The sequence below is a fragment of the Garra rufa genome, chromosome 17, assembly GCF_049309525.1.
Source record: "Garra rufa chromosome 17, GarRuf1.0, whole genome shotgun sequence".
NCBI classification, from domain to species: domain Eukaryota; kingdom Metazoa; phylum Chordata; class Actinopteri; order Cypriniformes; family Cyprinidae; genus Garra; species Garra rufa.
In genome coordinates, this window is record NC_133377.1 from 42994324 (window position 1) to 43021569 (window position 27246).

The following is a 27246-nucleotide window of genomic DNA, read 5'->3' on the forward strand; positions in this document are numbered from 1 at the left end:
CCCCAAAAAAGTGAAATCCATTGAGAATTGAGTGTTCACTATTGTTCACTATTGTTCCTGTTTGTTTGTTTTTTGTTTTTGTTTTCGGTTTTTTTTTACTGTAAAGCTGCTTTGACACTTGACATTAATTTCATGGTTTTCAAAGACTTTCAAGCATTTCACACTGCTATTTCCAGCACTTTAAAGCTCTAAAAATATGCAATTTAATTGTTATTTTTAAAAAGAGAACCAAAATATACCTTATGGTGAACAAATGCTTAAAAGTTACCACTTTAACCAGTAGATGACAGCAGAGGAGCACTTATTTGCTTATTAGACATTCATTTCCACTTTTTGAATGTATCAAAACACTTGTATAATAAAACAATAACACAATTTAGCAAACTGCTCAAAATCCATTGTGAAAAATCCAAAAAATGTGAAATCATTTTGCATTATTGAAACACTATTTTCCTGGGTTTTTTTTTTTTTTTTTTTACTGTAAAGCTGCTTTGACATTTGACATTATTCATTTCAGGGTTTTCGATGACTTTCAAGCAATTGACAACTATTTAAAGCACTTTAAAGCTCTAAAAATAATGCAATTTAAATGTTATTTTAATAGAATAACCAAAATACACCTTATGGTGAACAAACGCTTATTTTAAATGATAAAAGACACCAAAATACCACTATAACCAGTAGATGGCAGCAGAGGATTTCCACTTTTTGAATGAATCAAATCGCTAATATAATAATAAATCAAGAAATCAACTTTTGTCAAATTTTAGCTCTTTTTTTCTGGTGTATGAAGTAAGTCACAAAGTGCCTTGAAAAACAAAATCACTGAAGTTGTTGGTCTGTTCAGTATTAGAAGAATAATGGTGCATTTAGAATAGAGTAGAATATATGAATTTACAATATAAAGTAGATTTTGCACGTTAATGTTGTTGATAAAAATACTTCTTGTATGCAGTCCAACTCAAGCTCTGTGCTTTATTGTCAACTGTGCATTACTAGGAAATAAATATTGTAGTGTAATATTATTACAGCACTAATTAATGCAAAACACTGAGTGGAGAAAAAAAAAAAGCTGTCTCTGAATCTTGCAAAACTTGATGAAAAGCATCACATCGTTACAATAAAAAAACCTTTTAGAATCCTCCATTACACTGCATTATTATTTTTCCAAATACTAATAAATATTTCAACTTGTCTGTATGATTATACATTTGACATCCTAGTCTGTAAAACTGTATATTTTAATAAAAGTGCTAACAGTGTAGATGCCAGTCTAATGTTAAAAACACAACATTAGACAACCAGAAAAATATGTAGGCTACACAGAAGAATATTCAACACCAGCATGTTTCAAAGTGTGCATGACTGTGTTTATGTGAATGTGTCTGAAGATAAAGGCAAAGAGATAGCCTAGAAATCTAGACGCACCCTAGCGGCAGCAAAAATTATTTTGCAGCCAGGTGGGTCTAGACACTCTCAATAGACCTTCTAGCTGCAAAAACCCAAATTGGGTCAGGCCAATCACAACGCGTATAGAGTAGGCGGGGCGGGCTTAACATATGACGACAGAGTTGCGACGGCTGCCACTTGAAAAACAAAGAATGGCGGCTATAGCTGTCGAACAGCGGTCTTTCGAATCGGCTTTGGCCGCGACTCTGGAGGACTTGGAGTTAAGTTTTTCTTTAAGAAACGAGCAAAGAACGGCACTTAAGTCATTTTTAAAAAAGGAAGATGTGTTTGGAGTTTTGCCGACTGGATACGGAAAAAGTGACTACGTCACCTTCTTCGTTGCTCTGATTGGTTGAAGCGCTATCCTATTGCGTGCATAGGGATTTTGAGAGACAACCGTTTATCCCGCCCCTCGGAGTAAGCCGCGTCTATGGAGAGTTTCCAGACTAAACATCTTGATGTAAGTCTGGCTCGCCAGGCTAGCAAAGAGACAGAATATGCTTTGAATATGATGAGGGTCATATGCGACATTGATGTGAAAGCCTATTTTTGTTTTTCTTAAACTGTGGGAACAGATCTGACATCACTGCATAAAATGACTCACTGAATTTACTAATTTTTTAAGGTAAGTGGTTGCATTTCTTTACATTTTTTAAATTTAAATGTAGCCAAAATAAATTGATTGCAGCCACTTACCTTAAAAAATTTAGTAAATTCAATGAGTCATTTTTTTCAGTACACAGTTGTGTTTGAAAAGGTTTAGCATGACAAAAAAAAAATGCACAAACACATCAGTTATTGGTTTCACTTCTGTTTATTTAATCACAATTTTCAACAAACACATTTAGCATTTAAAACATAACTTAAACAAGCTTCACGTGCCATAAAACAGATAGCATTTATATTTTCTCTTGAACTCAGCTTAAGTGACCCTGGAGCACAAAACCAGTCTTAAGTAGCATGGGTATATTTCAATAGCCAGAAATACATTGTATGGGTCAAAATTATCGATTTTCCTTTCATGCCAAAAAATGATTAGGATATTAAGATCATGTTCAGTGAAGATATTTTTGTAAATTTCCTACCATAAATATATCAAAACTTAATTTTTGATTAGTAATATGCATTGCTAAGAACTTCATTTGGCGATTTTCTCAATATTTAGATTTTTCTGCACCCTCAGATTCCAGATGTTCAGATACTTGCATCTCAGCCAAATATTGTCCAATCCACAAACCATACATCAATGGAAATCTTATTTATTCAGCTTTCAGATGATGTATACATTTCAATTTAAAAAATCTGACCCTTATGACTGGTTTTGTGGTCCTGGGTCACATATTAATGCTCCTCTAAAAATAGGTTAGATTAAGCCAACATTGGTGAACCAACATTGGCTGTAACCTACAAAGATGCTTATTACTGGGATAGATTATAAAGTAAACTACACAAATGTGTCATTTAACTGATTTGTGATGAATCAGAGATACACGTTTGGCTGTGGCCCATCCTTTCTGCCAACCATGATAGTGAATGATTCCTCCTGCAAGGACTGTAGCCACAAAAAACACAAGCACAGCCAGACAAACACCACCGAACATCAGCACACGCTCCGTCAGCGTCACCTCATCTACAGACAGACAGAGAATTATTTATAAACTAATTAAACAACACTTTCAAAATAATGATATTGAGATATTAATTCTGATTTGTACTGAGTTTGAAGCCATTGTAAAAAAATATGTGATGCACTTTTTGTAATCTAAACGGCTACACTCTTCAAAATAGGGTTGTTTAGTGGAAGAAACTTCAACATCCATGCAATCTTTCCATTTCCAGAAAGGGTTCTTTGGCACAGTGTGTAATATTGAATACGGCAGTCCAAATTCAAAACAAATTCAATTCCACCCCGCCCTTCTTAGACTTGACAAGGGTTGCCAGATTGAGAACACAAAACAGAAAAGAGTGCAATTGACAATGGAAGGTGACGGGCTGAGTTTTGGTCACATTTTAATACGGTCATAGAGCTACTTTAAGTCAGTAGAAAATGTGATTTCTGATCCAGTTCGTTTGCTCGCTTTCATGGATGCAAAATGCTACGTTTTTCTGCCAACGTATTGGCTTATTAGTCTTTCGTTTCCACATTTTTTGCTTTATATTTTGCATTTATAAAATCACCAGTGTTGCGGAAAGTTACTTTTAAAAGTAATGCATTACCATATTGAGTTACTCCCTAAATAATAACTAATTGCCTTAGTTACTTTTTATGGAAAGTAATGCGTTACGTTACTTTTGGGTTACTTTTTAAATCTGGGCAGGGCTTGCTTGTTTGTTTTTAATATAAAAAGTTCTATTTTTGGCCAATGGAAAAACCTTTTTACACAAAAAGCCTCAGGCTTAGAGAAAAGCAAATTGACGTCTGTACAGTAGACCCGAGAAGAAGAAAAAAAAGTCAGCTCTTCAGCAATAAAAAAAGGAAAACAAATGTTAGATTATCTTGAATAATTTTTGCTTATTAGTATGGATGAATTGGATCATCGAAGGTCGGCAGCAAAGACATTGGTTAATAAAATAGGATTAAATGCATAAAGAATATCTGTATATTTGAAAAAGTAACTCAACTCAACTCAAGTGTCAATTAAAAAGTAATGCGTTACTTTACCACACTCAAAAAAGTTTAGCAGCTGCCTTAAATTTTTAAGTTAAATCAGCTTAAAACTACAAGTTATTTTAACTTATTACAATAAAAATGAGTTGATATAATTTGTGAGTTTAAATGACTTAAGTTGATGTAACTTAAAATTATAAGGCAGCTCATAAACTTAAGTTTTAAGTTGAAACTGGTGAAAACTTTTTACAGTGTTAGTTGAAAAAAGTCTTTTTTTTTCTTGCGTTACTTGCAATGCATTACCCCCAACACTGAAAATCACTATTAAAAAATCATTAAAAACTCACATTTTGTAAAAGTTTTGCTTTTTTATGTATGAAGTAAGGAAAGTCACAAAGTACCTTGAAAAACACAATAATCACTGAATGGTACATTTAGAATAGAGTAGAATATATGCATTGTGTGTTACTGAGTATAAAATACATTTGTCTCTAGTTACTTAGAATCTTGCAGAACTGGCAACCTAGTGTGTCGAAATAGTATTATTATTATTAACTGTAAGTGGGTGGAGTCACACAAACCTAAACAAAAACAGACATTCTGACAAGAAAGACATATTTCAACGATAAACTGGCTGTAGCATTGCTTTATGGAGAAAAAAGTAATAAGCTATGTGAACTTTAAATATCTGCAAATGCATTATGTGTCTTTTATGCTTTAGTAAAAGCACCATTAAAAACTGTTCACTGGGAAACCAAAAAAGTCAGACCAATGAATGTATACACTAATGCTAATACACTAATTTCAGCATTAGAGCTGTAGGAGCAAGAATGATTTCTGCTTTTACAGTACCTGTGATCTCAGCATCCTCTGGCGGCTCTGTGACGGAGTGAACTTTGTCCTCTCTGTCTGTCAGTGTGTCTGAAAATATTTTAAATAGTGTATATGATCACTTGTTCAGACATAAAGACACATTTCAGTATTATTATAACAGTAATCCTCTCCTCAACAACACACATGCTTTCAGGAATCATTCATATCTCATGCAAATACACTGTCTTTTGATTCCACAGAATCCAATCCACAAAAGGTTTTTGATAGTGGAAATTTTTTATAGATGATTTAATTGTTCTTAAAGGGGTCATTGGATGCAAAACTAACTTTTATATGTTGTTTGAACATTAATGTGTGTTGGCAGTTTGTGCACACAACCACCCTACAATGATAATAATCCACTCAGTGTTTTTTTTTTTTTAATCTTTAAAAGTAATATCTCCTTTTTAAAATCAGGTCATTCTCAGCTTCTTGTGGGTGTGACGACACACAGACAGAGGCCCCTCCCACAATAGTTGATTGACATGAGCGCTTTACCTTAGCCCCGCCCTCACTGAGCTGAAACAGTACGACTCTGATCGCCATTGTGTGACTCAGGTGCAGAGGAAGACTCTAATTGAGTGATTGAGGTGTTCTGTTGTTGGATGTAATAATGAACATAGCAGTCGTCATTTACTACCGACATCTGAGCCGCTGAAGACACAGAGGATTAACGTTACTTTAGTTTTTAAAGTAAAGCGCCGATCCTAATCTACATATGTGTCTATGTCCGTGCTAATCATTCTTGATGCAGTTTCACCCAAGTTTTTAGTTGGTAACTTTGCCACTAAACGTAGATAAATGCGGCTAAAGTAAACATTACGGCTCATCATCCTAGGCGGCGAGAGGCGGGGCGAGCAGAGCTCATTTGCATTTAAAGGGCCCATGCAATAAAATGAGTTGATATATTGCAGAGCTGATTTTGAAAAGGTAAAAGGGTGTTTTTTAACACTACTACTGAGAAATTTTAATCAAAGTGTATTATAGACTTTTCATTAAGACCCTAAAGAATCATATGAACTTGTGGAAAATGGGCATCTGATGACCCCTTTAAAGAGGCGTTTAGCCTCGAAACGTGCCAACATGCACATTATTAAGAAAGGCCATTCACAAATTTTCATAAAATAAAAATATACTCACTACTGCTGTGGGTGAAGCTGCATCAGCAACGATTCGCACAAACATAGACGCATTTGTAGATCTGATCGGCGCTTTCCTTTCAAAAACAAAAGTAACGTTTTCCTCTGCATCTTCAGTACATGATGACTGCTATGTTCATTATTACATCCAACAACAGACCTCAATCGCTCAATCGGAGACATTCTTGTTTTCCACAATGGCAATCAGAGTCGGACTGTTTCAGCTCGGTGAGGGCGGGGCTAAGGTAAAGCGCTCATGTCAATCAACTATCGTGGGAGGGGCCTCTGTCTGTGTTTCGTTAACACCCACAAGAAGCTGAGAATGACCTGATTTTAAAAAGAGGATATTACTTTTAAAGCTTAAAAAAATACCACTGGGTGGATTTTATCATTGTAGAGTGGTTGTGTACACAAACTGCCAACACACATTAATGTTCAAACAACATGAAAAAGTTAGTTTTGCATCCGACCCCTTTAACACTAAAAAAACAATGGTTCTTTTAAGAGCTGGTCACTAGAAGGTTCTTTGGGGAAACAAAAATGGTTCTTATGGCATTACAGTGAAAACACATTTTGGGACCTTCATTTTTATGAGTGTAATATTAGTGATAATTAAAGTAAATTGAGCAAGAGTTAAATATTTTACTAAAGAATCCTCACATTGACATCATTATGAAGATTTAAAAGAAATTGAAAGGTCAGCAGTACTAACCCGCGATCTGTAGTCTGACGGGTTTGTCGAAGTGCATTTCTGAAGATTTTGTTCCACAGAAATAAAGACCTGAATCTGACTCCGTTAGTCCAGAAATAGCTAGCGTCACTGTGCTGATCCCCACATCTGCATTAACTTTGAGTCGACTCCTATTCTGATTGTATGTAACTAGAAGTTTTCTTCCCGCTACACTGCTGGCTGTGGCAGACATCAGTAGCTTTAGTTGTCCAGATTCTGGTGATACCAGGAGATTTCATATTTGTTGGTCATGCTGCAGTTCAGACGGATGTTTTCGTTCAGCTGGACTCGTAAAATACTCCCATCATGTTCTGAAACATCTGGAATAAAATCATAAACTGATCATTGCAAATGGTTTAGATAAAAGCATGTATAAAGTTAAAAAGGTCAATAATGTTTAATCATAAAGTAGAATAAATTTACCGCTGGAAGTGATCTGAATCATCCTGCATGAAAACACACAGAAGAACATGACCTTCTCCATTGTGTCTGTCATTCGTAAAGGTGTTTGTCATCAAACTACAGGTTTCAATGCAAAGCGCTGACACTTAAACCACAAAATGTTTCCATTTCCTTTGTTAAATAAAGCTTACCTTGCTTCTTACAGCTGTGGTTTATTAAGCTACACTTTGCAATGCTATATTTAAAAATATAATTTTTTGTATGTATAATTGGATGTGTTCTACATGTGCTTTAAGGTAACTTTATGTGTGCATACGCTTTGAAACTAATATTTGCCACACCTGTCAATGACTGGTTACTTCCGAAAAATGATCATATCTTATACTGACTGTTTGTACACTATTTAATTGAAAACAGGCAGAACAAATATAATCTAAATGTATGTATTTTCCATTAAATAATAATAATTACCCTTTTAACAATAATTAAAAATTATACAGTTAATATCTGTATAACAGTGAACTGTAAACTAATTTATAATTCTAATAATTTTCCGGTAAAAGTGTTGCATTATTGCTGTATAATGTACAGCTTCTTCTGCATTTTCTTTTTGTTAAGAAAACAAGTGAACAAAATAATCTGTGAAGACAATATTAAAATATATAAATATTTATTATAAATATTTATAAAAACACAGATCAAATGTGGAATAATTTTTTTAAAATGCAAAAGCGATATATAAAGTATAAAACGTCCTTTATAGCTTTATTATCTTAAGACATAAAAAGGAGAGAAGCATATAAACTTGCAAATGGTTAATTAATGATATAAAAATCGGAATTCATAAAAACATGCATTTTACAGCAGACTCTCCTATCAAGAACAATGGTCCCTTTAATGCATTTGTGATCATAAAGGCCTGCTGGTCTGAGAAAGTCCATTGTTCTGAATTGTAGTTTGAGGGGTTAATGCTGTGTGTGCATGGAGATAATTCATGGATGGTAAAGAGGAGTATTTCTTTGGCACTAGTAGCTGCCGTGTCTATATGTGCCATTATCTTGGTCCCTCAAGGTGGAAGATGATGAGCCAAAAAGCAAAAGGCCAGCAAGATCAGGATCTTGTCAGTGTGTTTATCAGCACCGCTTTGACCTGGAAAAGAACCAGAATTTGCATGAATTCCTGCACCAAGTTAAATTCTATCATTGGCTAGGATTTATGTGCACTATTAAAGGGATAGTTCACCCAAAAATAAAAATTTGTTGTTTATCTGTTTAACCCCAGGGCATCCAAGATGTAGGTGACTTTGTTTCTTCAGCAGAACACAAACAAAGATTTTGTACTAAAAACAGTCTGTCAGTCATATAATGGCAGTGGATGGGCACCAGACCTTTAAAAGTAAAAAAAAAACATGCACAGACAAATCCAAATTACACCCTGCGGCTCGTGACGATACATTGATGTCCTAAGACACGAAACGATTTGTTTTTGTGAGAAACTGAACAGTATTTATATATTTTTTTCCCTTTGATACACAGCCACGTCTATCTGTCCTGAGCACGAGTTTAGCATCCGGTTCGTTACACGTGAACGCGCTCTGGCGTAGTATACGCAAACGCCGGAAGCCATCTGTCGTGTGTAAATGACACTCATTGTTTCCACAGTGCACAGAGATTGTGGGTGTAGCGCAGTGTTGTTTTTGACAACCATCTTAGATTTCGTCTTAGTCTTAGTCTTTTGGACTAAAATGCTTATTAGTTTTAGTCAAATTTTAGTCGACGAAGTCAAAAAGGTTTTAGTCAAAAAAAAAGGGGGAAAAGTAGTCTTTTAACAAATTAATGTAGGTCAGTAAGTATTTTGCTGTTGGGTAGTGTCACTTATAAGTTCTGAAAATAGCAGATCTATAGTTCAACACATTGTGAGCTTCCGGATCGACTATTTTCACCAATAATTACAATAAAGAAGGAATGGTTTTAGACATAAAAGACATATATTTGAAATAATGTGCAAACTGCCGCCATCATGGTTAATCGTCTGTCTGTCTGAGGGACAACAATGTGACGTGTTGAGGGTAACCAAACAAGGATAGAATGCTAAAACGGCTTGCCATACTAGTATGGCAAATATTTAATGCTAATACGGCTTGCCATAGCGGCAGATACTTTTTAGGTTGTAATTGGCATGCACAATAAGCAGAAATGTTGTGCATTTTAAACGTCTGACGGACCACCCACTAACATTTTCGTCTATTCTCGTCTCGTCAACGAAACCTCACACACGTCTCGTCATGTTTTAGTCATCAACGAGCCATTTTTATCTCATCGTCGTCTCGTTATCGTCATGAAAAAAAGTTGCGTCAACGAAATGATTTGTTGACGAAAACAACACTGGTGTAGCGGCTATTCAAAATGGTAATAACTTGCGCTTTTCCTGATTGTTCAAACCGATTTAAAGTTAAAAGATTACGATTGCTTGCGCAAACTCATCCAAGACTGTTGACTTTTCACCGATTTCCCCTATACTACACCAGAGACCGCGATGATCTGGATGATGAGCTCGTGCTCAGGATAGAAGGACGTGGCTGTGTATCAAAGGGAAAAAAAATCTATAAATACTGTTCAGTTTCTCACAAAAAAAAACATTGTTTCGTGTCTTAGGACATCAATGTATCGTTACGAGTCGCAGGGTGTAATTTAGATTTGTCTGTGCATTTTTTTTTTTTTTTACTTTTAAAGGTCTGGTGCCCATCCACGTCCATTTTATGACTGATGGACTGCACCGGTTTTAGTACAAAATCTTTGCGTTCTGCTGAAGAAACAAAGTGACCTACATCTTGGATGCCCTGGGGGTAAGCACATAAACATCAGATTTTAATTTTTGGGTGAACGATCCCTTTAATGCTATCATTTCAGTAGATGCATTACTGTGTACTTTGATTTGTTTGCAGGTTCTTTGAACTTTAATTAATGCAAAATGATGAGGTGTTTAGTGGTGGTTTACTTACTTTTCCTGTCTGCTGCGTCTTCTGAAGCACAAACTGTGGAAAGTGTAAGAGAGTGGCTCAATCAATAACTCTTATATAGAATCACATTTATAAAATAACCTAAAGAACAGTTCACTAAAACGATTCATTCACCTTCTTGTTTCTCAGAACAAATAAAACATTAGAACATAATGAGGATGGGTAAACACTGACAAAATATTCAGTTGTGAGTGAACTAGTTCTTTAAGCATGGGTTAGATGGTTTGTGTCCTTACCAGGTTTTAAATTGGATTTGTCAACAAGTAATTCAGGCACTTGATCATCATTATTGGGGTACATTTTCAGCACATACGGTGTGTCCATGTGGAAACAGCCTGGCACTGCACAGTGTCCTCCATCGTACAAACTGGACACATTGTATATTTTGTCATGATCTTCTTGTAAAGGAGGCGTCATATAAACTATTACACTCCTGTGTTTCTTTAGGTCCGGTGCTCCATCGCAAGACAGAGAACACCTGCAATTGCTGGACGTCTCCTGTAGAGGAGTACAACCTGAGGATATAAACAATAGATTTTTTTTTCTATAAAACACAAAACAGCTGACATCAAAAGCACTGCAGACATGAAATACTCACTTGCACAGACAATGACGGATGACAGGAAAATCAGTGGTTTGGTCCTGAGGAGAACAGAAAAAGGGCTGATTATGTAGATCTGCATGCACTACATGATCATTTAATTAATAAGTTAATAATTTTCCAGAGTTACACATCCAGAACTCCAAACATAACTCAGTTCAGTCTTCACAAGGAGAAAGAATGCAAAAACTGGTTTACAATAGACTTTTTATTGATTGTTTCAATAATACTGGAGTTGCTTCATTTTTAGCCTGCGTAACTACTACCCGGTCAATTGATTGTTAATTGCTATATTACATTATACATTATATATTTACCCGATTCAGCTCTGCCGTCTCACCTTAAAAGACTTAAATATCTAAATATTTCAGTGTTTTCACCCCAAAATGCATCAATGTAAATATAATCGATTCTGTGAGTAAATTTAGGATTTTGAATTTGTGAAAAAACAGGATTTGTGTTTGTTGTCGCTGTGTGTAAATACATAAATGCATAAATAAATAAATGCATTGTTGCTGTGAATAAATACATAAATGCATAAATAAATTAATTAATAAATACATGAATGAATAAATAAATAAATGCTGAAATAAATAAATAAATGCAGATATGCATAAATAAATAATTTTGTCAACACTGTAATACTACATACTACATTTATTTCTGTATTTCTACATTTATTTATTTTCATATTTATTTCTGTATTTCTACATTTATTTATTCATTAATTTATTTATTTATGTATTTCCGCATTTATTTATTTATACTTAAGTCATTTTTCGTCCTCAATACTTAATATCCTATTGATTTTTGGCATATAAGCAAAATCGATTATTTTTGGGCTATTGCTACAAATACATCCGTGCTGCTTAAGACATATTAGCATATGGACCAAAACATTTCTGATTTGTGTATTCTTCATGTATGTTAGTCAGCTAGATAAGTTTACATTGCTGATATTTTTCACAACAGCTTACTCTGAAATGAATCTGAGATCTCTGCAACTCAAAAGTTTGTCTGTGGTCAGTCTAATTAATATAATATCTTCTCTCTCATGGTCTCAGGACGTGTGAGTGAACTCAGGATTTTGAATTTGTGAAAAAAAAGAAAAAAAAAACAGGATTCGTGTTTGTTGTTGCTGTGTGCTTCTATGTGTATCCCAAATAAATGAAAAGGAAGCATGTCTTGAATTTCTGTCATTTAATATAGCAACTTAAACTTGCTTTTTAATGTATTTACTTATTTTATTTATTTTTTTATTTACTTCTATGTCTTGTTTTTATAATGCGTTTCGGTTGTATGGCGAACACATTTTCAGTACTGAACCAGGTCAATCATTTTTAACTTTGAGCTCTTGCACTAACGCTAGAAAAACTGCACTACCCAGAATGCATTGCGCAATTGCGTCGTTCATATCATGAGATCCCTAAACTGTAAGTTATGTTAGTTAACTTATTATATTTGTGTTTTGACATGCCTAACAAGAAATATACATACTGCCAAAATAAGGAGCATACAACATGCTTTTGAGCTTTTTTTTTTTTTTTTTTTTAATTACTTACCGGTTAAAACCAAAACGTGACGGCATGATAGCGGCCTTCCCTTCCCTTCTTCTTGTAATAAATGGCTGTTCACTCCTAAAAGAGCATTAAATCCACATACCGTCTTTTGTAACCTAAATATTACCTATTTTGTACAACCACGAAATAAAACGTGATTTTACATTTACTAGCGGACTATGAAAATGAATGAACTGGTACTTTCTGTCGTCACGTGACGCGGAACTGATCTCAGCGCAGGTCACATGATTGAACTGAAACTACAACAACAGCAATAGAAATGTCAGTTCTTCATTTCGCATTTATGTTTATAGTTTAAAACATGTCGACGTCTAAAGTGAATTTTATATTTTCTGTGCTGTTTGTTGTGTTTGGTGCTGCGCTTGGATTCCTGGGAAATGGAGATAAATTTCGACGGAAGGTAACAATGTATAATTGAAACAAACTTGTAAACAATAAAACAAACTTCGTAAAGGTGCAACAACAAATAACATTTACAATGCTGCAAATATTTCATAGACACGGTTTATACGAAGAATTACTTTTACGTTTCGATATTTAATCTAGTCTAAGGACGTGTTTTTTTTTTAATGAAATCAAATGTCATTAATAAAAATACCATTTCATTTCGTGTATATTGAGGCTCATACCAGTTGTTTGGTACTTAATCTAATTAACCATGTTACATGTGCAAAACAATCAACTTTACTATAGTATTTTGTTCAAATCAATGTTTGCCTGTTCTGCTGGTTCTCAGGTTCCTCTTTGTGTTTTTGAAAAATTATACTAGATAAGATTTCAGTATAATTAGTGACATGAACTGCTGTATTATTTGAATCTGAATTTTAGATTAATTTATGTGTACTGTTGTTTCATACACAAGACTTTTAAAACCTATAATATTTTATAAATCTACATTTATCATGTTACTAAATTATTATTGATTGGTGATGATGATGATGATGATGCATCATTCGTTTTAACTAGTTTTTTTAGCTGAACTGATTTACAAATAATGCCACATCATTCTAGAAATCTGACAAGCGATTAATAAACTTTAATTGAAATGTGAAAATGCAGTGATTTAAGTTATATCACTATAATGTATCTCTTTGTAAATATGGCAACTATAAATTCTTTTGCAAACACTTGCAAAACACTTTTGCAAGACGACATATGACCCTGGACCACAAAACCAGTCAAAAGTTTCATTCAAGGTCATTTTTTTTATTATTATTTATATTTATACATTGCCTGCAAGCTGAATAAATAAGCTTTCCATTGATGTAGGTTTGTTAGGATAGGACAATATTTGGCTGAAAATAATACAACTATTTGAAAATCTGGAATGAAGGGTGCAAAAAAATCTAAATATTGAGAAAATTGTCTTTAAAGTTATCCAAATGAAGTTCTTAGCAATGCATATTACTAGTCAGAAATTAAGTTTTGATAAATTTACAGTAGGAAATTTACTAAAATATCTTAATGGAACATGATCTTTACACAATTATGGAGGACGAAAAATGACTTAAGAATAAATAAATAAATGAATAAATGCATAAATAAATTAATAAATGTGGAAATACATAAATAAATAAATAAATAAATAAATAACTAAATGAATAAAAAAAATGCTGAAATAAATAAATGCAGATATTCATAAATAAATAAATAAATAATTCTGTCAAAAGTGTCATTTTTAATTGTGCTATTTTTGTTCCATTAGTGTTATACTACATTTATTTCTGTATTTCTATATTTATTTATTTTTTACATTTATTTATGCATTTCTATATTTATTTATTTCTGTATTTCTGTGTCCGTATGTTAATAAATTAGAAAGTAGAAATGCATAAATACATGTAAAACCAAATAAATGTAGAAATTCAGAAATGAATGTAGTATAACACAAATGGTACAAAAATAGCACAATTAAAACTTACACTTTTGACAGAATTATTTATTTATTTATGCATATCTGCATTTATTTCTTTATTTAAGCATTTATTTATTTATTCATTCATTTATTTATGTATTTCTACATTTATTTATTTATTCATTTATGTATTTATTTATTTTTGTATTTCTACATTTTTTTTGGTTTTACATGTACTTATGCATTTCTACATTTATTCATTTCTGTATTTCTGTGTCCGTATGTTAATAAATTAGAAAAGTAGAAATGCATAAAAACATGTAAAACCAAATAAATGTAGAAATACAGAAATAAATGTAGTATAACACAAATGGTACAAAAATAGCACAATTAAAAAGGACACTTTTGACAGAATTATTTATTTATGCATATCTGCATTTATTTCTTTATTTTAGCATTTATTTATTTATTCATTCATTTAGTTATGTATTTCTACATTTATTTATTTATTCATTTATTTATGTATTTCTAAATTAATTTATGTATTTCCACATTTATTTATTTATTCATTTATGTATTTCTACATTTATTTATTTTTACATTTATTTATGCATTTCTAGTTATTCTAAATTTATTTATTTATGTATTTCTGTGTCCCTGTGTTAAATAAATGCATAAATATATGTAAAAACAAATAAATGTAGAAAAAAAAAATGTAGTATAACACAAAGGGTACAAAAATAGCACAATTAAAATGACACTTTTGACAGAATTCTTTCTTTATTTCTGCATTTATTTCTTTATTTCAGTATTTATTTATTCATTCGTTTAGTTATGTATTTCTACATTTATTTATTTCTGTATTTATTCATTTATTTATTTCTGTATTTCTACATTTATTAATGCATTTCTACATTTATTTATTTATGTATTTCTGTGTCCGTATGTTAACAGGGTAGAAATGTAGAAATGTAGAAATAAATGTAGAAATTCAGAAATAAATGTAGTATAACACAAATGGTACAAAAATAGTACAATTAAAAATGACACTTTTGACAAATTTATTTATTTATGCATATTTATTTATTTATTTCAGCATGTATTTATTTATTCATTTATTTATTTCTGTATTTCTACATTTATTAATGCATTTCTACATTTATTTATTTATGTATTTCTGTGTCCGTATGTTAACAGGGTAGAAATGTAGAAATGTAGAAATAAATGTAGAAATTCAGAAATAAATGTAGTATATCACAAATGGTACAAAATTAGCAGAAATAAAAATTACACTTTTGACAAAATTATTTATTTATTTATGCATATTTGCATTTATTTATTTATATCAGCATGTATTTATTTATTCATTTAGTTATTTATGTATTTCCACATTTATTTATTTATTTTTTATATTATTTATTTATATGCATTTATTTATTTATTTATACTTAAGTCATTTGTCATCCTCCATACTTAATATCCTATTGATTTTTGGCATAGAAGCAAAGTCGATTATTTTTTTGGCTATTACTAAAAATACATCTGTGCTACTTAAGACTGGTTTTGTGGTCCAGGGTCACATATTATATGGACGAAAACGTTTCTCATTTGTTTACACTTCATCTTAGTGAGCTAGATAAGTTTACATTGCTGATATTTTTTCACAACGGCATACTCTGAAATGAATCTGACATCTCTGCAGCTCGAAGGTTTGTCTGTTGTCAGTCTAATATAATATCTTGTCTCTGGTGGTCTCAGGTGTCTGTAGAGCTGAATCCTGGTCTGAAGCCTCCGTCGGTTCTTCCTCCCGATGTGGGTCTGGTTCATGTGCAAGGGCTGGGGCTCAACGACACGCTGCACTTCCTGCTGTGTAATCGTGGAGCTCCGGCGCTGATGCTGGTCCACACCAACAGCACTCAGTCTATAGTGGAGGTGGACTGGCCCTCCTTCATCAACAGGAGTTCAGCCGGCAGCGTCAAAGTGGAGCCGCAGACCAGCATACAGTACAGCAGCGCACTAGTGTTCACCAGAGTAAGTGTCAATGTCCGGCTGTGTAAAAAAGTTGTTGTTTTGCGATTGCAGTATATCTGGACATACTACATGTTGTCCATGTTTTGATTGTCACATGATCTACCAGCATCAAGTGCATCGTGTCACTGCTATTCATAAATCCTCTCTAATGTCCTCATGGGATAGTAAAGTGTCCATTTCATGCACACTTCAGAGTCACACCAGAAATAGTAGGCCATCTGGGTACTTTAGTCTACTCTTTTATGAATCCTGTGAATTCAGGCAAAACCAGTCTTAAGTCGCTGGGGTATATTTGTAGCAATAGCCAAAAATACATTGTATGGGTCAAAATGATTGATTTTTCTTTTATGCCAAAAATCATTAGGAAATTAAGTAAAGATCATGTTCCATGAAGATTTTTTGTAAAATTCCTACTGTAAACATATCAAAATGTAATTTTTTATTAGTAATATGCATTGTTAAGAACTTAATTTGGACAACTTTAAAGGTGATTTTCTCAGTGTTTTGATTTTTTTGCATCCTCAGATTCCAGATTTTCAAATAGATGTATCTCAGCCAAATATTGTCCTATCCTAACAAACCAGACATCAATAGAAAGCTTATTTATTGAGCTTTCATATGCTGTATACATCTCAGTTTTGTAAAATTTAACCTTATGACTGGTTTTGTGGTCCAGGGTCACATATTGTTTTCCGCCTGCTATAGAGTAGGGAAGTATGTGATTTCAGATTTTTTTTCATATCTTTAATAACTTGTAGTAGTCGTAATAATAACAATATTTGTTAATAATAATAATACTGTTAATATTAAAAACAATAATTTGTTATACGATAATACAATTTATTACAAGCACAATCTTGATTTATCTTATCATAACTTGTAGTAATACTTAATAATATTAACATTTATTATAATTAAAAAATATATTTTATTTTTAGAGTCCATTAAAAGCATAATCTTTTATATTTGATTTTTTGAATGTGCTGTCTTATATTTTCGTATAGGAATATTAAATAATATTAACATTTATTATTTTTAGCGTTCACAAGTACACTTTTTATAAAAAAAAACGAATCTATTTTTATTTGATTTATAAATGTGCTGTTTTATAATAACTTGTAGTAGTATGACGTAACTGGTATTATTATGATTATTAGTATTATATATGGTAATAATTATAAAGATAATAGAGTTCACAAATACACTAAATAGTTTATTACAAGCACAATCTTTTCTGTTTGATTTATGATTGTGCTGTCTTGTAATAACTTGTAGTAATACTAAATAATAGTAACCTTTATTATAATTAATAATAATAATAGTCATTATTATTTTTAGTGTTCCAAAGTACACAGTTTTTATTACAAATGTATTTTATTTCTATTTTATTTATTAATGTGCTGTTTTATAATAACTTGTAGTAGTATGAAATAACAATTGTTGTTATTATTATTATTATTAATGATTATTAGCGTTCACAAATACGCTAAATTGTTTATCACAGGCCTAATCTTTTTACTTGAAAGTAACAAAATATTTTTATTTGTATTATTATTGACATTTTTAATAAAATGTGCTTGTTCTAACTTGTAGTTATACTAAATAAAAGTAACCTGTATTACAATTGATAATGATAGTAGTAATTTATTATAGTTATTATTATTATATAGCATTCACAAGTACAGTATTTTATTACAGACACATTTTATTTTTATTTAATTTATAAATGTGCTGTTTTATTATAACTTGTAGTATGAAATAATAACAACTATTATTATTATTATTAATGACATTGTTAATAATAATTATCATTGCTAGAGTTCACAAATATGCTAAATTGTAATAATAATAGCATGTATTAATAATTATTATTGTTATTGTTATTTAAAAGTTTACAAATATGCAAGCCTAATCTTTGTTTATACATAAATGTGCTGTCTTATAATAACTTGTAGTAATACTAAATAATAATAATAATAATAATAATGTATTATTTTTCGGAAAAATAATAAAATGTAGTATTTTTCAGAATAATACTAACAATAATAATAAAATGTGTTATTATAAATAACAGTACTTTTAAATATTATTATTAATATTACAAGCCTAATCTTTTTTTTTTATTCATAAATATGCTGTTTTATTATAACTTGCAGTAATTATAATAATACATTTTTACAAATTTTACAAAACACAAAATTGTCCTTGCCATTGTGTTTTTGGGAGAGTGATGGCTTTACAGACAGATAAAACAGACAAAAAAAAAACATGAAAACACTGCTGTGTTTGTTTGTCAGGTGTGGGAGTACGATGACGTCAATGACACCGCCGACCCACATCAGACCTCAGAGTCCGCCTTTTACCCTCCATACGAGCTCCAGAACTTCATCTGGTTCAGCCTGAACGCCACCTTTGACCAGACGGATCACACGGTAACATTATGCGGCGGCGAGAAAACAGAGAGTTTCCTCAACGGCTCCCTCTGTCTGCAGGTCAGCAGAACTACAGTAGCAAACAAACAACAGGTTATGTTCAGATGGAGTATAACTCATGTGTGTGATTCTGTCATCAGTTCTCAGCGTTTGAGTCGGAGGGTCGTGAAAAAGCCTGGCCGAGTCTGCTTCACAACGCCAACTCCTCACAGCTGCGCGTCTGGCTGAACGGCGTGACGCCGCGAGGAAACGACTCCAGATTCGCTCTGGAGTTTCAGACTGTAGGTGAATCTGGATTCGAGGGGCGAGTGGACATCCGCAGCTCCATAGATGATGAGTACACACCCTCCATCTTTAAGGTGAGAACTACAGCAAACATTGAATTTAGGGGGAACAGTACTAATCACACGATTCAGTTTGATAAACGATACTCATCTCACTTAGGGATGCAACGAATGTTCGCAACTGAAATTATTCCAACACCGAAAGAGCTTTTTTGCTATTTTTAGCTGAATAATTCCGTTTGCCGAAGGGAAAAGGCCCAATAAATTATACTGAATAATAATGTGATGCGATCAAATTTGTGTTGTTTTTGACACCCATCTTAGATTTAGTCTTAGTCTTTTGGACTAAAATGCTTATTAGTTTTAGTCAAATTTTAGTCACTTCTATATGTGATAGTTTTAGTCCAATTTTAGTCGACGAAAAGTCAAAAAGGTTTTAGTCTAGTTTTAGTCAAAAAAAAGGGGAAAAAGTCTTTTAACAAATTAATGTAGGTCAGTAAGTGTTTTGCTGTTTGGTAGTGTCACTTATAAGTTCTGAAAATAGCAGATCTATAGTTCAACACAATGTGAGCTTCCGGATCGACTATTTTCACCAATAATTACAATAGTGAAGGAATGGTTTTAGACATAAAAGACATATATTTGAAATACACCCATAGGTCCTCTCGCCATCATGGTTAATCGTCTGTCTGTCTGAGTGACAACAATGTGATGTGTTGAGCGTAACCAAACAAGGATAGAATGCTAAAATGGCTTGCCATACTAGTATGGCAAAGAGTATTTCATGCTAAAACGGCTTGCCATACTAGTATGGCAAAGAGTATTTAATGCTAAAACGGCTTGCCATACTAGTATGGCAAAGAGTATTTCATGCTAAAACGGCTTGCCATACTAGTATAGCAAAGAGTATTTCATGCTAAAACGGCTTGCCATACTAGTATGGCAAAGAGTATTTCATGCTAAAACGGCTTGCCATACTAGTATAGCAAAGAGTATTTCATGCTAAAACGGCTTGCCATACTAGTATGGCAAAGAGTATTTCATGCTAAAACGGCTTGCCATACTAGTATGGCAAAGAGTATTTCATGCTAAAACGGCTTGCCATACTAGTATGGCAAAGAGTATTTCATGCTAAAACGGCTTGCCATACTAGTATAGCAAAGAGTATTTCATGCTAAAACGGCTTGCCATACTAGTATAGCAAAGAGTATTTCATGCTAAAACGGCTTGCCATACTAGTATGGCAAAGAGTATTTCATGCTAAAACGGCTTGCCATACTAGTATGGCAAAGAGTATTTCATGCTAAAACGGCTTGCCATACTAGTATAGCAAAGAGTATTTCATGCTAAAACGGCTTGCCATACTAGTATGGCAAAGAGTATTTCATGCTAAAACAGCTTGCCATACTAGTATGGCAAAGAGTATTTCATGCTAAAACGGCTTGCCATACTAGTATGGCAAAGAGTATTTCATGCTAAAACGGCTTGCCATACTAGTATAGCAAAGAGTATTTCATGCTAAAACGGCTTGCCATAGCGGCAGATCCTTTTTCGGTTTTAATTGGCATGCACAATAAGCGGAAATGTCATGCATTTTAAACGTCTGACGGACCACCCACTAACATTTTCGGCTATTCTCGTCTCGTCAACGAAAACTCACACACGTCTCGTCATGTTTTAGTCATCAACGAGCCATTTTTATCTCATCACCGTCTCATTATCGTCATGAAAAAAAGTGGCGTCAACTAAATGATTTTACGAAAACAACACTGGATCAAATAAAGATGCGCACTAATGCTGCAAACATGTGGGCAGTGTGGAAGCATTTTAAACTGTCAGAGAAAGACGCAAAAATCATTACAAGCACAGACAACGAGAGTCAGTTTAGTGTCGCATCGCATGTCTTCCATGAGAAGAGAAAGGGCTGGTTGTTGCTGGTTACTGTATGATGACTGAAATCATCCTTTAGTAAATTACAGAACGTTATTTTGTCTAATACATGCACTAATTGTATTTATTCTGACAGCGCCAGGGTTCAGAGTCCAAAGTTTGAGGAGAATCTGTGTTATGAGAACCATTCATAAATCTGCAGCTGTCAGCAAAAAGTAGTACTGAGGTCTTGTGGTTTTCCGCCAAAATAAAAGTCAACATTTAATAAATGTTAGTATTGTGATTTGACTGTTGTTCTGTCAAGTAAAATAAAGTAAGACAAAAATAATGATAACAATCATTACAACAGCTCTGTTAATGCATGTATTATAACTTTCTCCTAGGCTGCATTTATTTGTACATTACAAACACATGCCTGATTCACGAAGGGGGTCTTAAAATGGCCAAAGAATATTATTTTACTAGCTTATTAATTTGAAGTTAAATTGTGCTTTGTTGGTAGGATATAATGTCTTCTAGAATGTTAAGTAAATACTCATTACTACGAATCTACACTCCCTTTAGAAGTTCCTCTAGAGAAAGACGCCTCATTGTACCACCACAGAGAGGCATTAAATCACTTTCCAGAACATTCTAGTTCAATGTTCCTGCCTGGTGGAATGATCTTCCCACCCCTATCCGGATTGCAGACTCCTTAACAGCTTTCAAGTGACTGCTGAAAACCCATCTCTTTCGACACTTTCGACACTCTATAAAAAAAATAATAATAATAATAATAATTCTCCTCTCTTCTTGATTTTCCCCTTCTAGCCTGCACTCTTCTAACAATGCCTGATATATGGTATTTTTGAGCACTTCCTATTAGGTCAGGGCGATATGGTCAAAAAATGTTATCACGATATAAATAGCAAAATTTGCGATAACGATATAACTGACGATATAATTGACGCTAGACAAAATACTTCAAAACTGCACAACTTTATTGGTGCAAATAAAAGAAAAGAACGTGCTTTTACAGCTTTGTTGTACTCCAGTAAGTGCTTTTGCTTCAAATGTTGAAACAGGTTAGTGGTGTACGGGTCGCTAGCCAACATTACTTTTTTGCCGGTACTACTTTGTGTAATAATGAAAACATTTATTTCAGTGAAAAAATAAGTCCAAAACTCTCTATTTTAACATTTTGAACAATAGGGCTCTACAATCTTTTGCTTTTTTATTTATTATTTTTATTATTATTATTTTTTTTTTAGAAATTCTTGTGTGTTTTAATTTTTCTGGTAATCAAATGAAAGGATAAACATAAATTTATTTTTAATCAAATGAAAAATAAACCCTTTTATTTTTTGGCAAACAAACAGGTTTACTGTTAAAATCAATACATGGAAGAAAAATTATATTCAGTTTAAAACGTTTAAATAATAATTGTAGTATTTTTTTCTACAATTAAGTGGTTGATCTTGTTGTAACATTTATTTTTATCATATACCGGTATATTGTTTTATGTCAATTATTTAAATGGGAATATATAAACTCCTACATTATATTGTACAAAAGTAATACAAGACTAATATTGTTCTGTTACATGTTAAACTGTACTTTTATTTTGACAGGTTGCCTCGAAGTTTCTGTGTGTACAGTATGATATGATGCTAGTTTTCTGAAATGAAACGGTAAAAGTGACACTAACAGCAGCTTTAGAGATTGAGTTTATCTGTTCATGTGAGATGCAAATGTGACCCTGGACACATAAGGTTAAATTTTACAAAACTGAGATATATACATCATATGAAAGCTCAATAAATAAGCTTTCTATTTATATAAGGTTTGTTAGGACAGGACAATATTTGGCCGAGATGCATCTATTTGAAAATCTGGAATCTGAGGGTTCAAAAAAATCTAAATGCTGAGAAAATCACCTTTAAAGTTGTCCAAATTAAGTTCTTAACAATGCATATTACTAACTAATCTTAAATTACATTTTGATATATTTATAGTAGGAATTTTACAAACAATCTTCATGGAACATGATCTTTACTTAATTTCCTAATGATTTTTGACATAAAAGAAAAATCTATAATATTGACCCATACAATGTATTTTTGGCTATTGCTATAAATATACCCCAGCGACTTAAGACTGGTTTTGTGCTCCAGGGTCACAAATGCCAAAAATTAGTGGGAACGTCACGTGTGCTTCAGTATGTGCATATTAAAAAAAAACACGTCTCCGCCATTCATGCATACAGAGGCAAACGGAACATGCAGGATTCATATTGAAACGGCCTTTTTGCATTTCAGTTTTCACAGACACTAGTCCATATCGCGATTTGAATAAAGTTACGCGACCATGTAGAGACAGAAATATGACATGCCTTCGTGTAAATAAGATAAATAACATAAGGCAGTTTAGTTTGTTTAATAAAAGAACAATGTATAGACCTGTTCTATAGGAAAGATAACCTTAAATGACTTCTATTTTGATCTGGCGCTATATCGAAAATAAAATGAACTTGACGTTCAAGGGGGGCGGGGAGTGCCGTTGGGGGGGGGCGAGCCGCCCCCCTAAGATAATGGTAGGGGAAACACTGCATATTTTGCAAAAAATAGTGTTCTGCCGTGTATCTGACGGGCGAAAACCAAACCAGTTCCACAACACGGATGTTGCACCTTTTTTGCAAACCAATTCTGGTTCACATGTGTTAGTCAATGCTCCTCTTGTGCATGCTGCCTCCTCGGTCGCCGCCATGCTTCTCGGTTCTCGCTCCATGTGCGACTGCATGAAAAGTCCAAGCTCTATCGCGATATGTCAATTTCATATCGTACCATAACATTACACCGGTATTACCTTGAAAGGTATGATATGGCCCAGCCCAACTTTCTATGTTGATCTGCCTCCTTAGGATGAATCACTTGTTGTGTTCCCAATTGTAAGTCGCTTTGGATAAAAGCGTCTGCTAAATGAATAAATGTAAATGTAAATATTTTTAAATTGTTTTGTAATTGATTTTTTATTTTTTTGCATACTAAAGTATTCAGTATTTCAGCACTGTTTTTTTCTTTTTCTTTTGTATCTTTTTTCTGTTGTATTTTGTGCCAAAATCGACCAGATATGGCTGTGGCTGTATTTCGGCACGCTGTGATTATCTATGGTATACAGCCATATATCTCACGTCTACTCTGCTTTGGATAAAAGCATAAATACATAAATGTAAATGTGAAATCTGGTCTTAATTGTGTTGAGTTGATTGCTGTGAGTGTTTTAATCGAGCATTTGTCCTGTTTCTTCTGTCAGGTGTCTGAGTGGGTGTCGTTTCCAGTCAACAGAAGCGGTGTGTGGGGTTATAACCAGTGGAAACCCGTGGCGTATCGTAAAGCCGATCCGGCGTTTGAGGACGCTACACCCTGCAAACACTCTGAGCTTGTGTCCGTGAACCAGATCCCTCAGTCCAGTCTGGTTCAGGCGTATTTCACAGATGATCCTCAGATTTACGGACTGAACATCAGCTTCGGCATCGCTAAAGACCCAGTCTTTTACAGTGCCACCAAATACGTCAGCTGGTGAGTGTGATGAGCTTATTTGACTTTGTTTATCAGGAACATTAAAGACTGAACTGAGAAGATTAATAAAGTAAAGCTGTGAGGGATAGAGGTGCACTGTAAAAAGTGTTAACCTGCAGTTACTACCTTAAAGAGCTATTTCTGCTGGTAGTAATTCATGTATATACATTGGTTCCGTGATGTTAAAATTAAAAACAGTTTGTTTAGATGTTGCCTAAATGTTATTTTTGGTTCATCTTTTTTTGTTGTTTTTTTTGCTTCTTTTTTGTGTCTCTTTGTCCCAACTGTGCCACCTTTGTAGTTAAATTCACTAATTACAATTGTGAACCTTTTCTTTATGTTTTTCTTTATTTTTAAAGTAAGGTTTAGAAGTTTGTTTGTCATTTTGCATATATATATATATATATATACTTTTTGTTGAACATTCACTTTTTGTCCCATTTGGTCCATTTTCCAAATTGTTATAAAAAAAACAAAATACTGAAGCTATGTTAATATTTTTTTCCAATATTTAAGTTCATTAATTGTATTTTTATGTTGTCTTTTTAAAAACTTTGTTTAAAAAGATACTTTTTCTGTATCTGTATTTTCTGTTGCATATGTTAGGTAAAATAAAGTATAATTAAAAAATTAAAAAATAAACAATAAAAATGTACTGACCCCGAACTTTTGAACGGTAGTGTGTATATATATATATATATATATATATATATATATATTGGTTAAATGATGCTAGAATAGAAACAGTTATTCTAGATGGTGCCATTTTTGTACAGTCTGTCCAGATTCACTGTATTTTTACAAAACAATAGATATATTTTGGGTTAACCCCCCCCCCCCACCCAAACACTTGCTAATCTGAATTTTTTTTTTTTTAATATTACAAATACTTTACATTATTTTTATATTAGAATTGAAAATATTAAGAGCACTGTAAATATTAAATTAATATGACATTTTGTAACGTCATTGATTGTGATTATTATTCTTTTATTTTTTATGGTGTCTTTTAAAAAAAACAAAAACATTTTTTTTTTTGTAAATTCAAAGTTTTGTTGTGAAATGTTAGTAAAGTTACTGTATTTTACTGTAGTTTCATTCATTCATTGCTTGTATTTTCAGGTTGTCTTTTTGAAAACTGATTAAAAATTTTTTTTGTGAAATACATTTTTCTCTGTAGCATATGCTGGGGAAAAATATTTTAAAAAGTACTATAGTACTACTGTGATAAATACAGTTTTTCTTTATTTTCTGTATTTTTTAAAAAAAATAAGGCTTAGAAGTTTGTCATTTATTTGTTTATATACATGTATATAAAAAAAAAATATGTGAACATTATATATATATATATATATATATATATATATATTTTATTTTTTGCCAGTTTTTTATTAAATGTAAAAGCTTGCAGTGAAATTTTAGCAGTTATTTTACTGTAGTTTTATTAATTCATTAATTGTGTTTTTATGTTGTCTTTTTGAAAACTTCGATTAAATACTCTAATACTACTATAATAAATATTATGTTACTTGTTTCCATTAAATAACAGTTTTCCATTAATTGCAGTTGTGACCAACAATAAAGCCTATGTTTTTGCCAACATTTTAAATACTCTTTTACCATAAAGATGTGCAATTTAAAGCACATCTGCTCATATTAAATACCTCAAATACAAAAAAACACCCTCATCTGTCATTGGTCAGTCAAACCGATAGCCCCGCCCCAGATTCACGTGATTGGTCGAGCTAAAAGTTGCTGGGCCAGATAATCGTTTTATAAGCATCAAATAATAAATGACTGACTTATAAAGACTCTGAACATTAAATTGACACACCACAAACCAAATACACACATTAAAACTCAGACTGTGGGCTACTGTGCTGTGAATAATGTTTGACTGAACCCTGAACTCTGCTTTACCCCGCAGGACTGTTTTAGTGGGTATGGGCGAACCTCCAGCCGAATCGTTCTCCACGTTAATCATTGCCATCATAGCAGTTGGACTTGGGACTCCGCTGGTCATCATTATCGTGGGTGGAGTGTTTGTTTGGGTCCGCAAGAGGATGTCACACTCGTCTGGCTACGAGCCAATCAACTGAGACTTTACGGTACAAGCCCCGCCCCAATGCACACACACCTGCCAATCAGAGATGGTTACTGACTCCTAAGAAACACATTACTGACGAATGGATGAGAAAATGAAATATAGCTGACCAGTTACACAGAAAAACTCTCTCTGGATGGGTTTTGATCGAAACGTGTTACATATTGAATTTTTTACACTTGTTCTAAAACCTCATTGGCCAGTCGATCAAACTAAAAAGTGCAAAAGAGTTATGACTTGATTTTTTTGTTTTGTTTTTACGGCATCATTTTTCATACTTGATGTTTGTGCCAAAATCCTGCTTGTAAAATCTATTTAATTGGCCAGATTGATGACATTTTAAAGATTTAAAACATGATTTTCTCTTTAATCCTGCAATCTATGCAAACGCTTTCATATTTAATGGAAACTGCACTGCTGGAGCTTCTCAGGGATTCTCACTGTGTTTAATATGTTGAGTTTTGATGGTTTTAACATAACTGTGGCTTACGGGAGAGTTAATTGTCAAAGGCATTTTGTAAACGTTCATTTGTGGAAGCACTCTGAAATCTTTCCTTTTGTTGTTGTTGCCGTCAGTGATTTATAAAATGTAAATATGAGTTTGAAAAATTCTTTTTCGCTATATAAATTTATTCAACACCTTCTGACATATTGTGCCTCATTTATTCATAAACATTTGAACATTATATACA

General features: G+C 32.8%; 1 protein-coding gene across 1 annotated transcript; it reads left to right on the forward strand.

Annotated features, from left to right (window-relative positions):
- Window positions 1-12634: 12634 nt before the first annotated feature.
- glmp (glycosylated lysosomal membrane protein) lies at window positions 12635-27201 on the forward strand. The gene is made up of 6 exons (XM_073822204.1): window positions 12635-12801; window positions 16015-16287; window positions 18585-18779; window positions 18860-19078; window positions 24185-24450; window positions 26378-27201. Exons 1-6 carry the CDS (start codon window positions 12703-12705, stop codon window positions 26547-26549), a joined length of 1224 nt encoding a protein of 407 aa, XP_073678305.1. The 5' UTR covers window positions 12635-12702; the 3' UTR covers window positions 26550-27201.
- The last annotated feature ends 45 nt before the right edge of the window (window positions 27202-27246 follow it).

Excerpts from the sequence above, each read along its gene's own strand:
- glmp (XM_073822204.1), top strand. The coding sequence starts at position 12,703 with ATGTCGACGTCTAAAGTGAATTTTATATTTTCTGTGCTGTTTGTTGTG. Across the intron at positions 16,288-18,584 it reads GCGCACTAGTGTTCACCAGA|GTGTGGGAGTACGATGACGT; the intron begins GTAAGTGTCAAT and ends TTTGTTTGTCAG. Across the intron at positions 19,079-24,184 it reads ACACACCCTCCATCTTTAAG|GTGTCTGAGTGGGTGTCGTT; the intron begins GTGAGAACTACA and ends TTCTTCTGTCAG.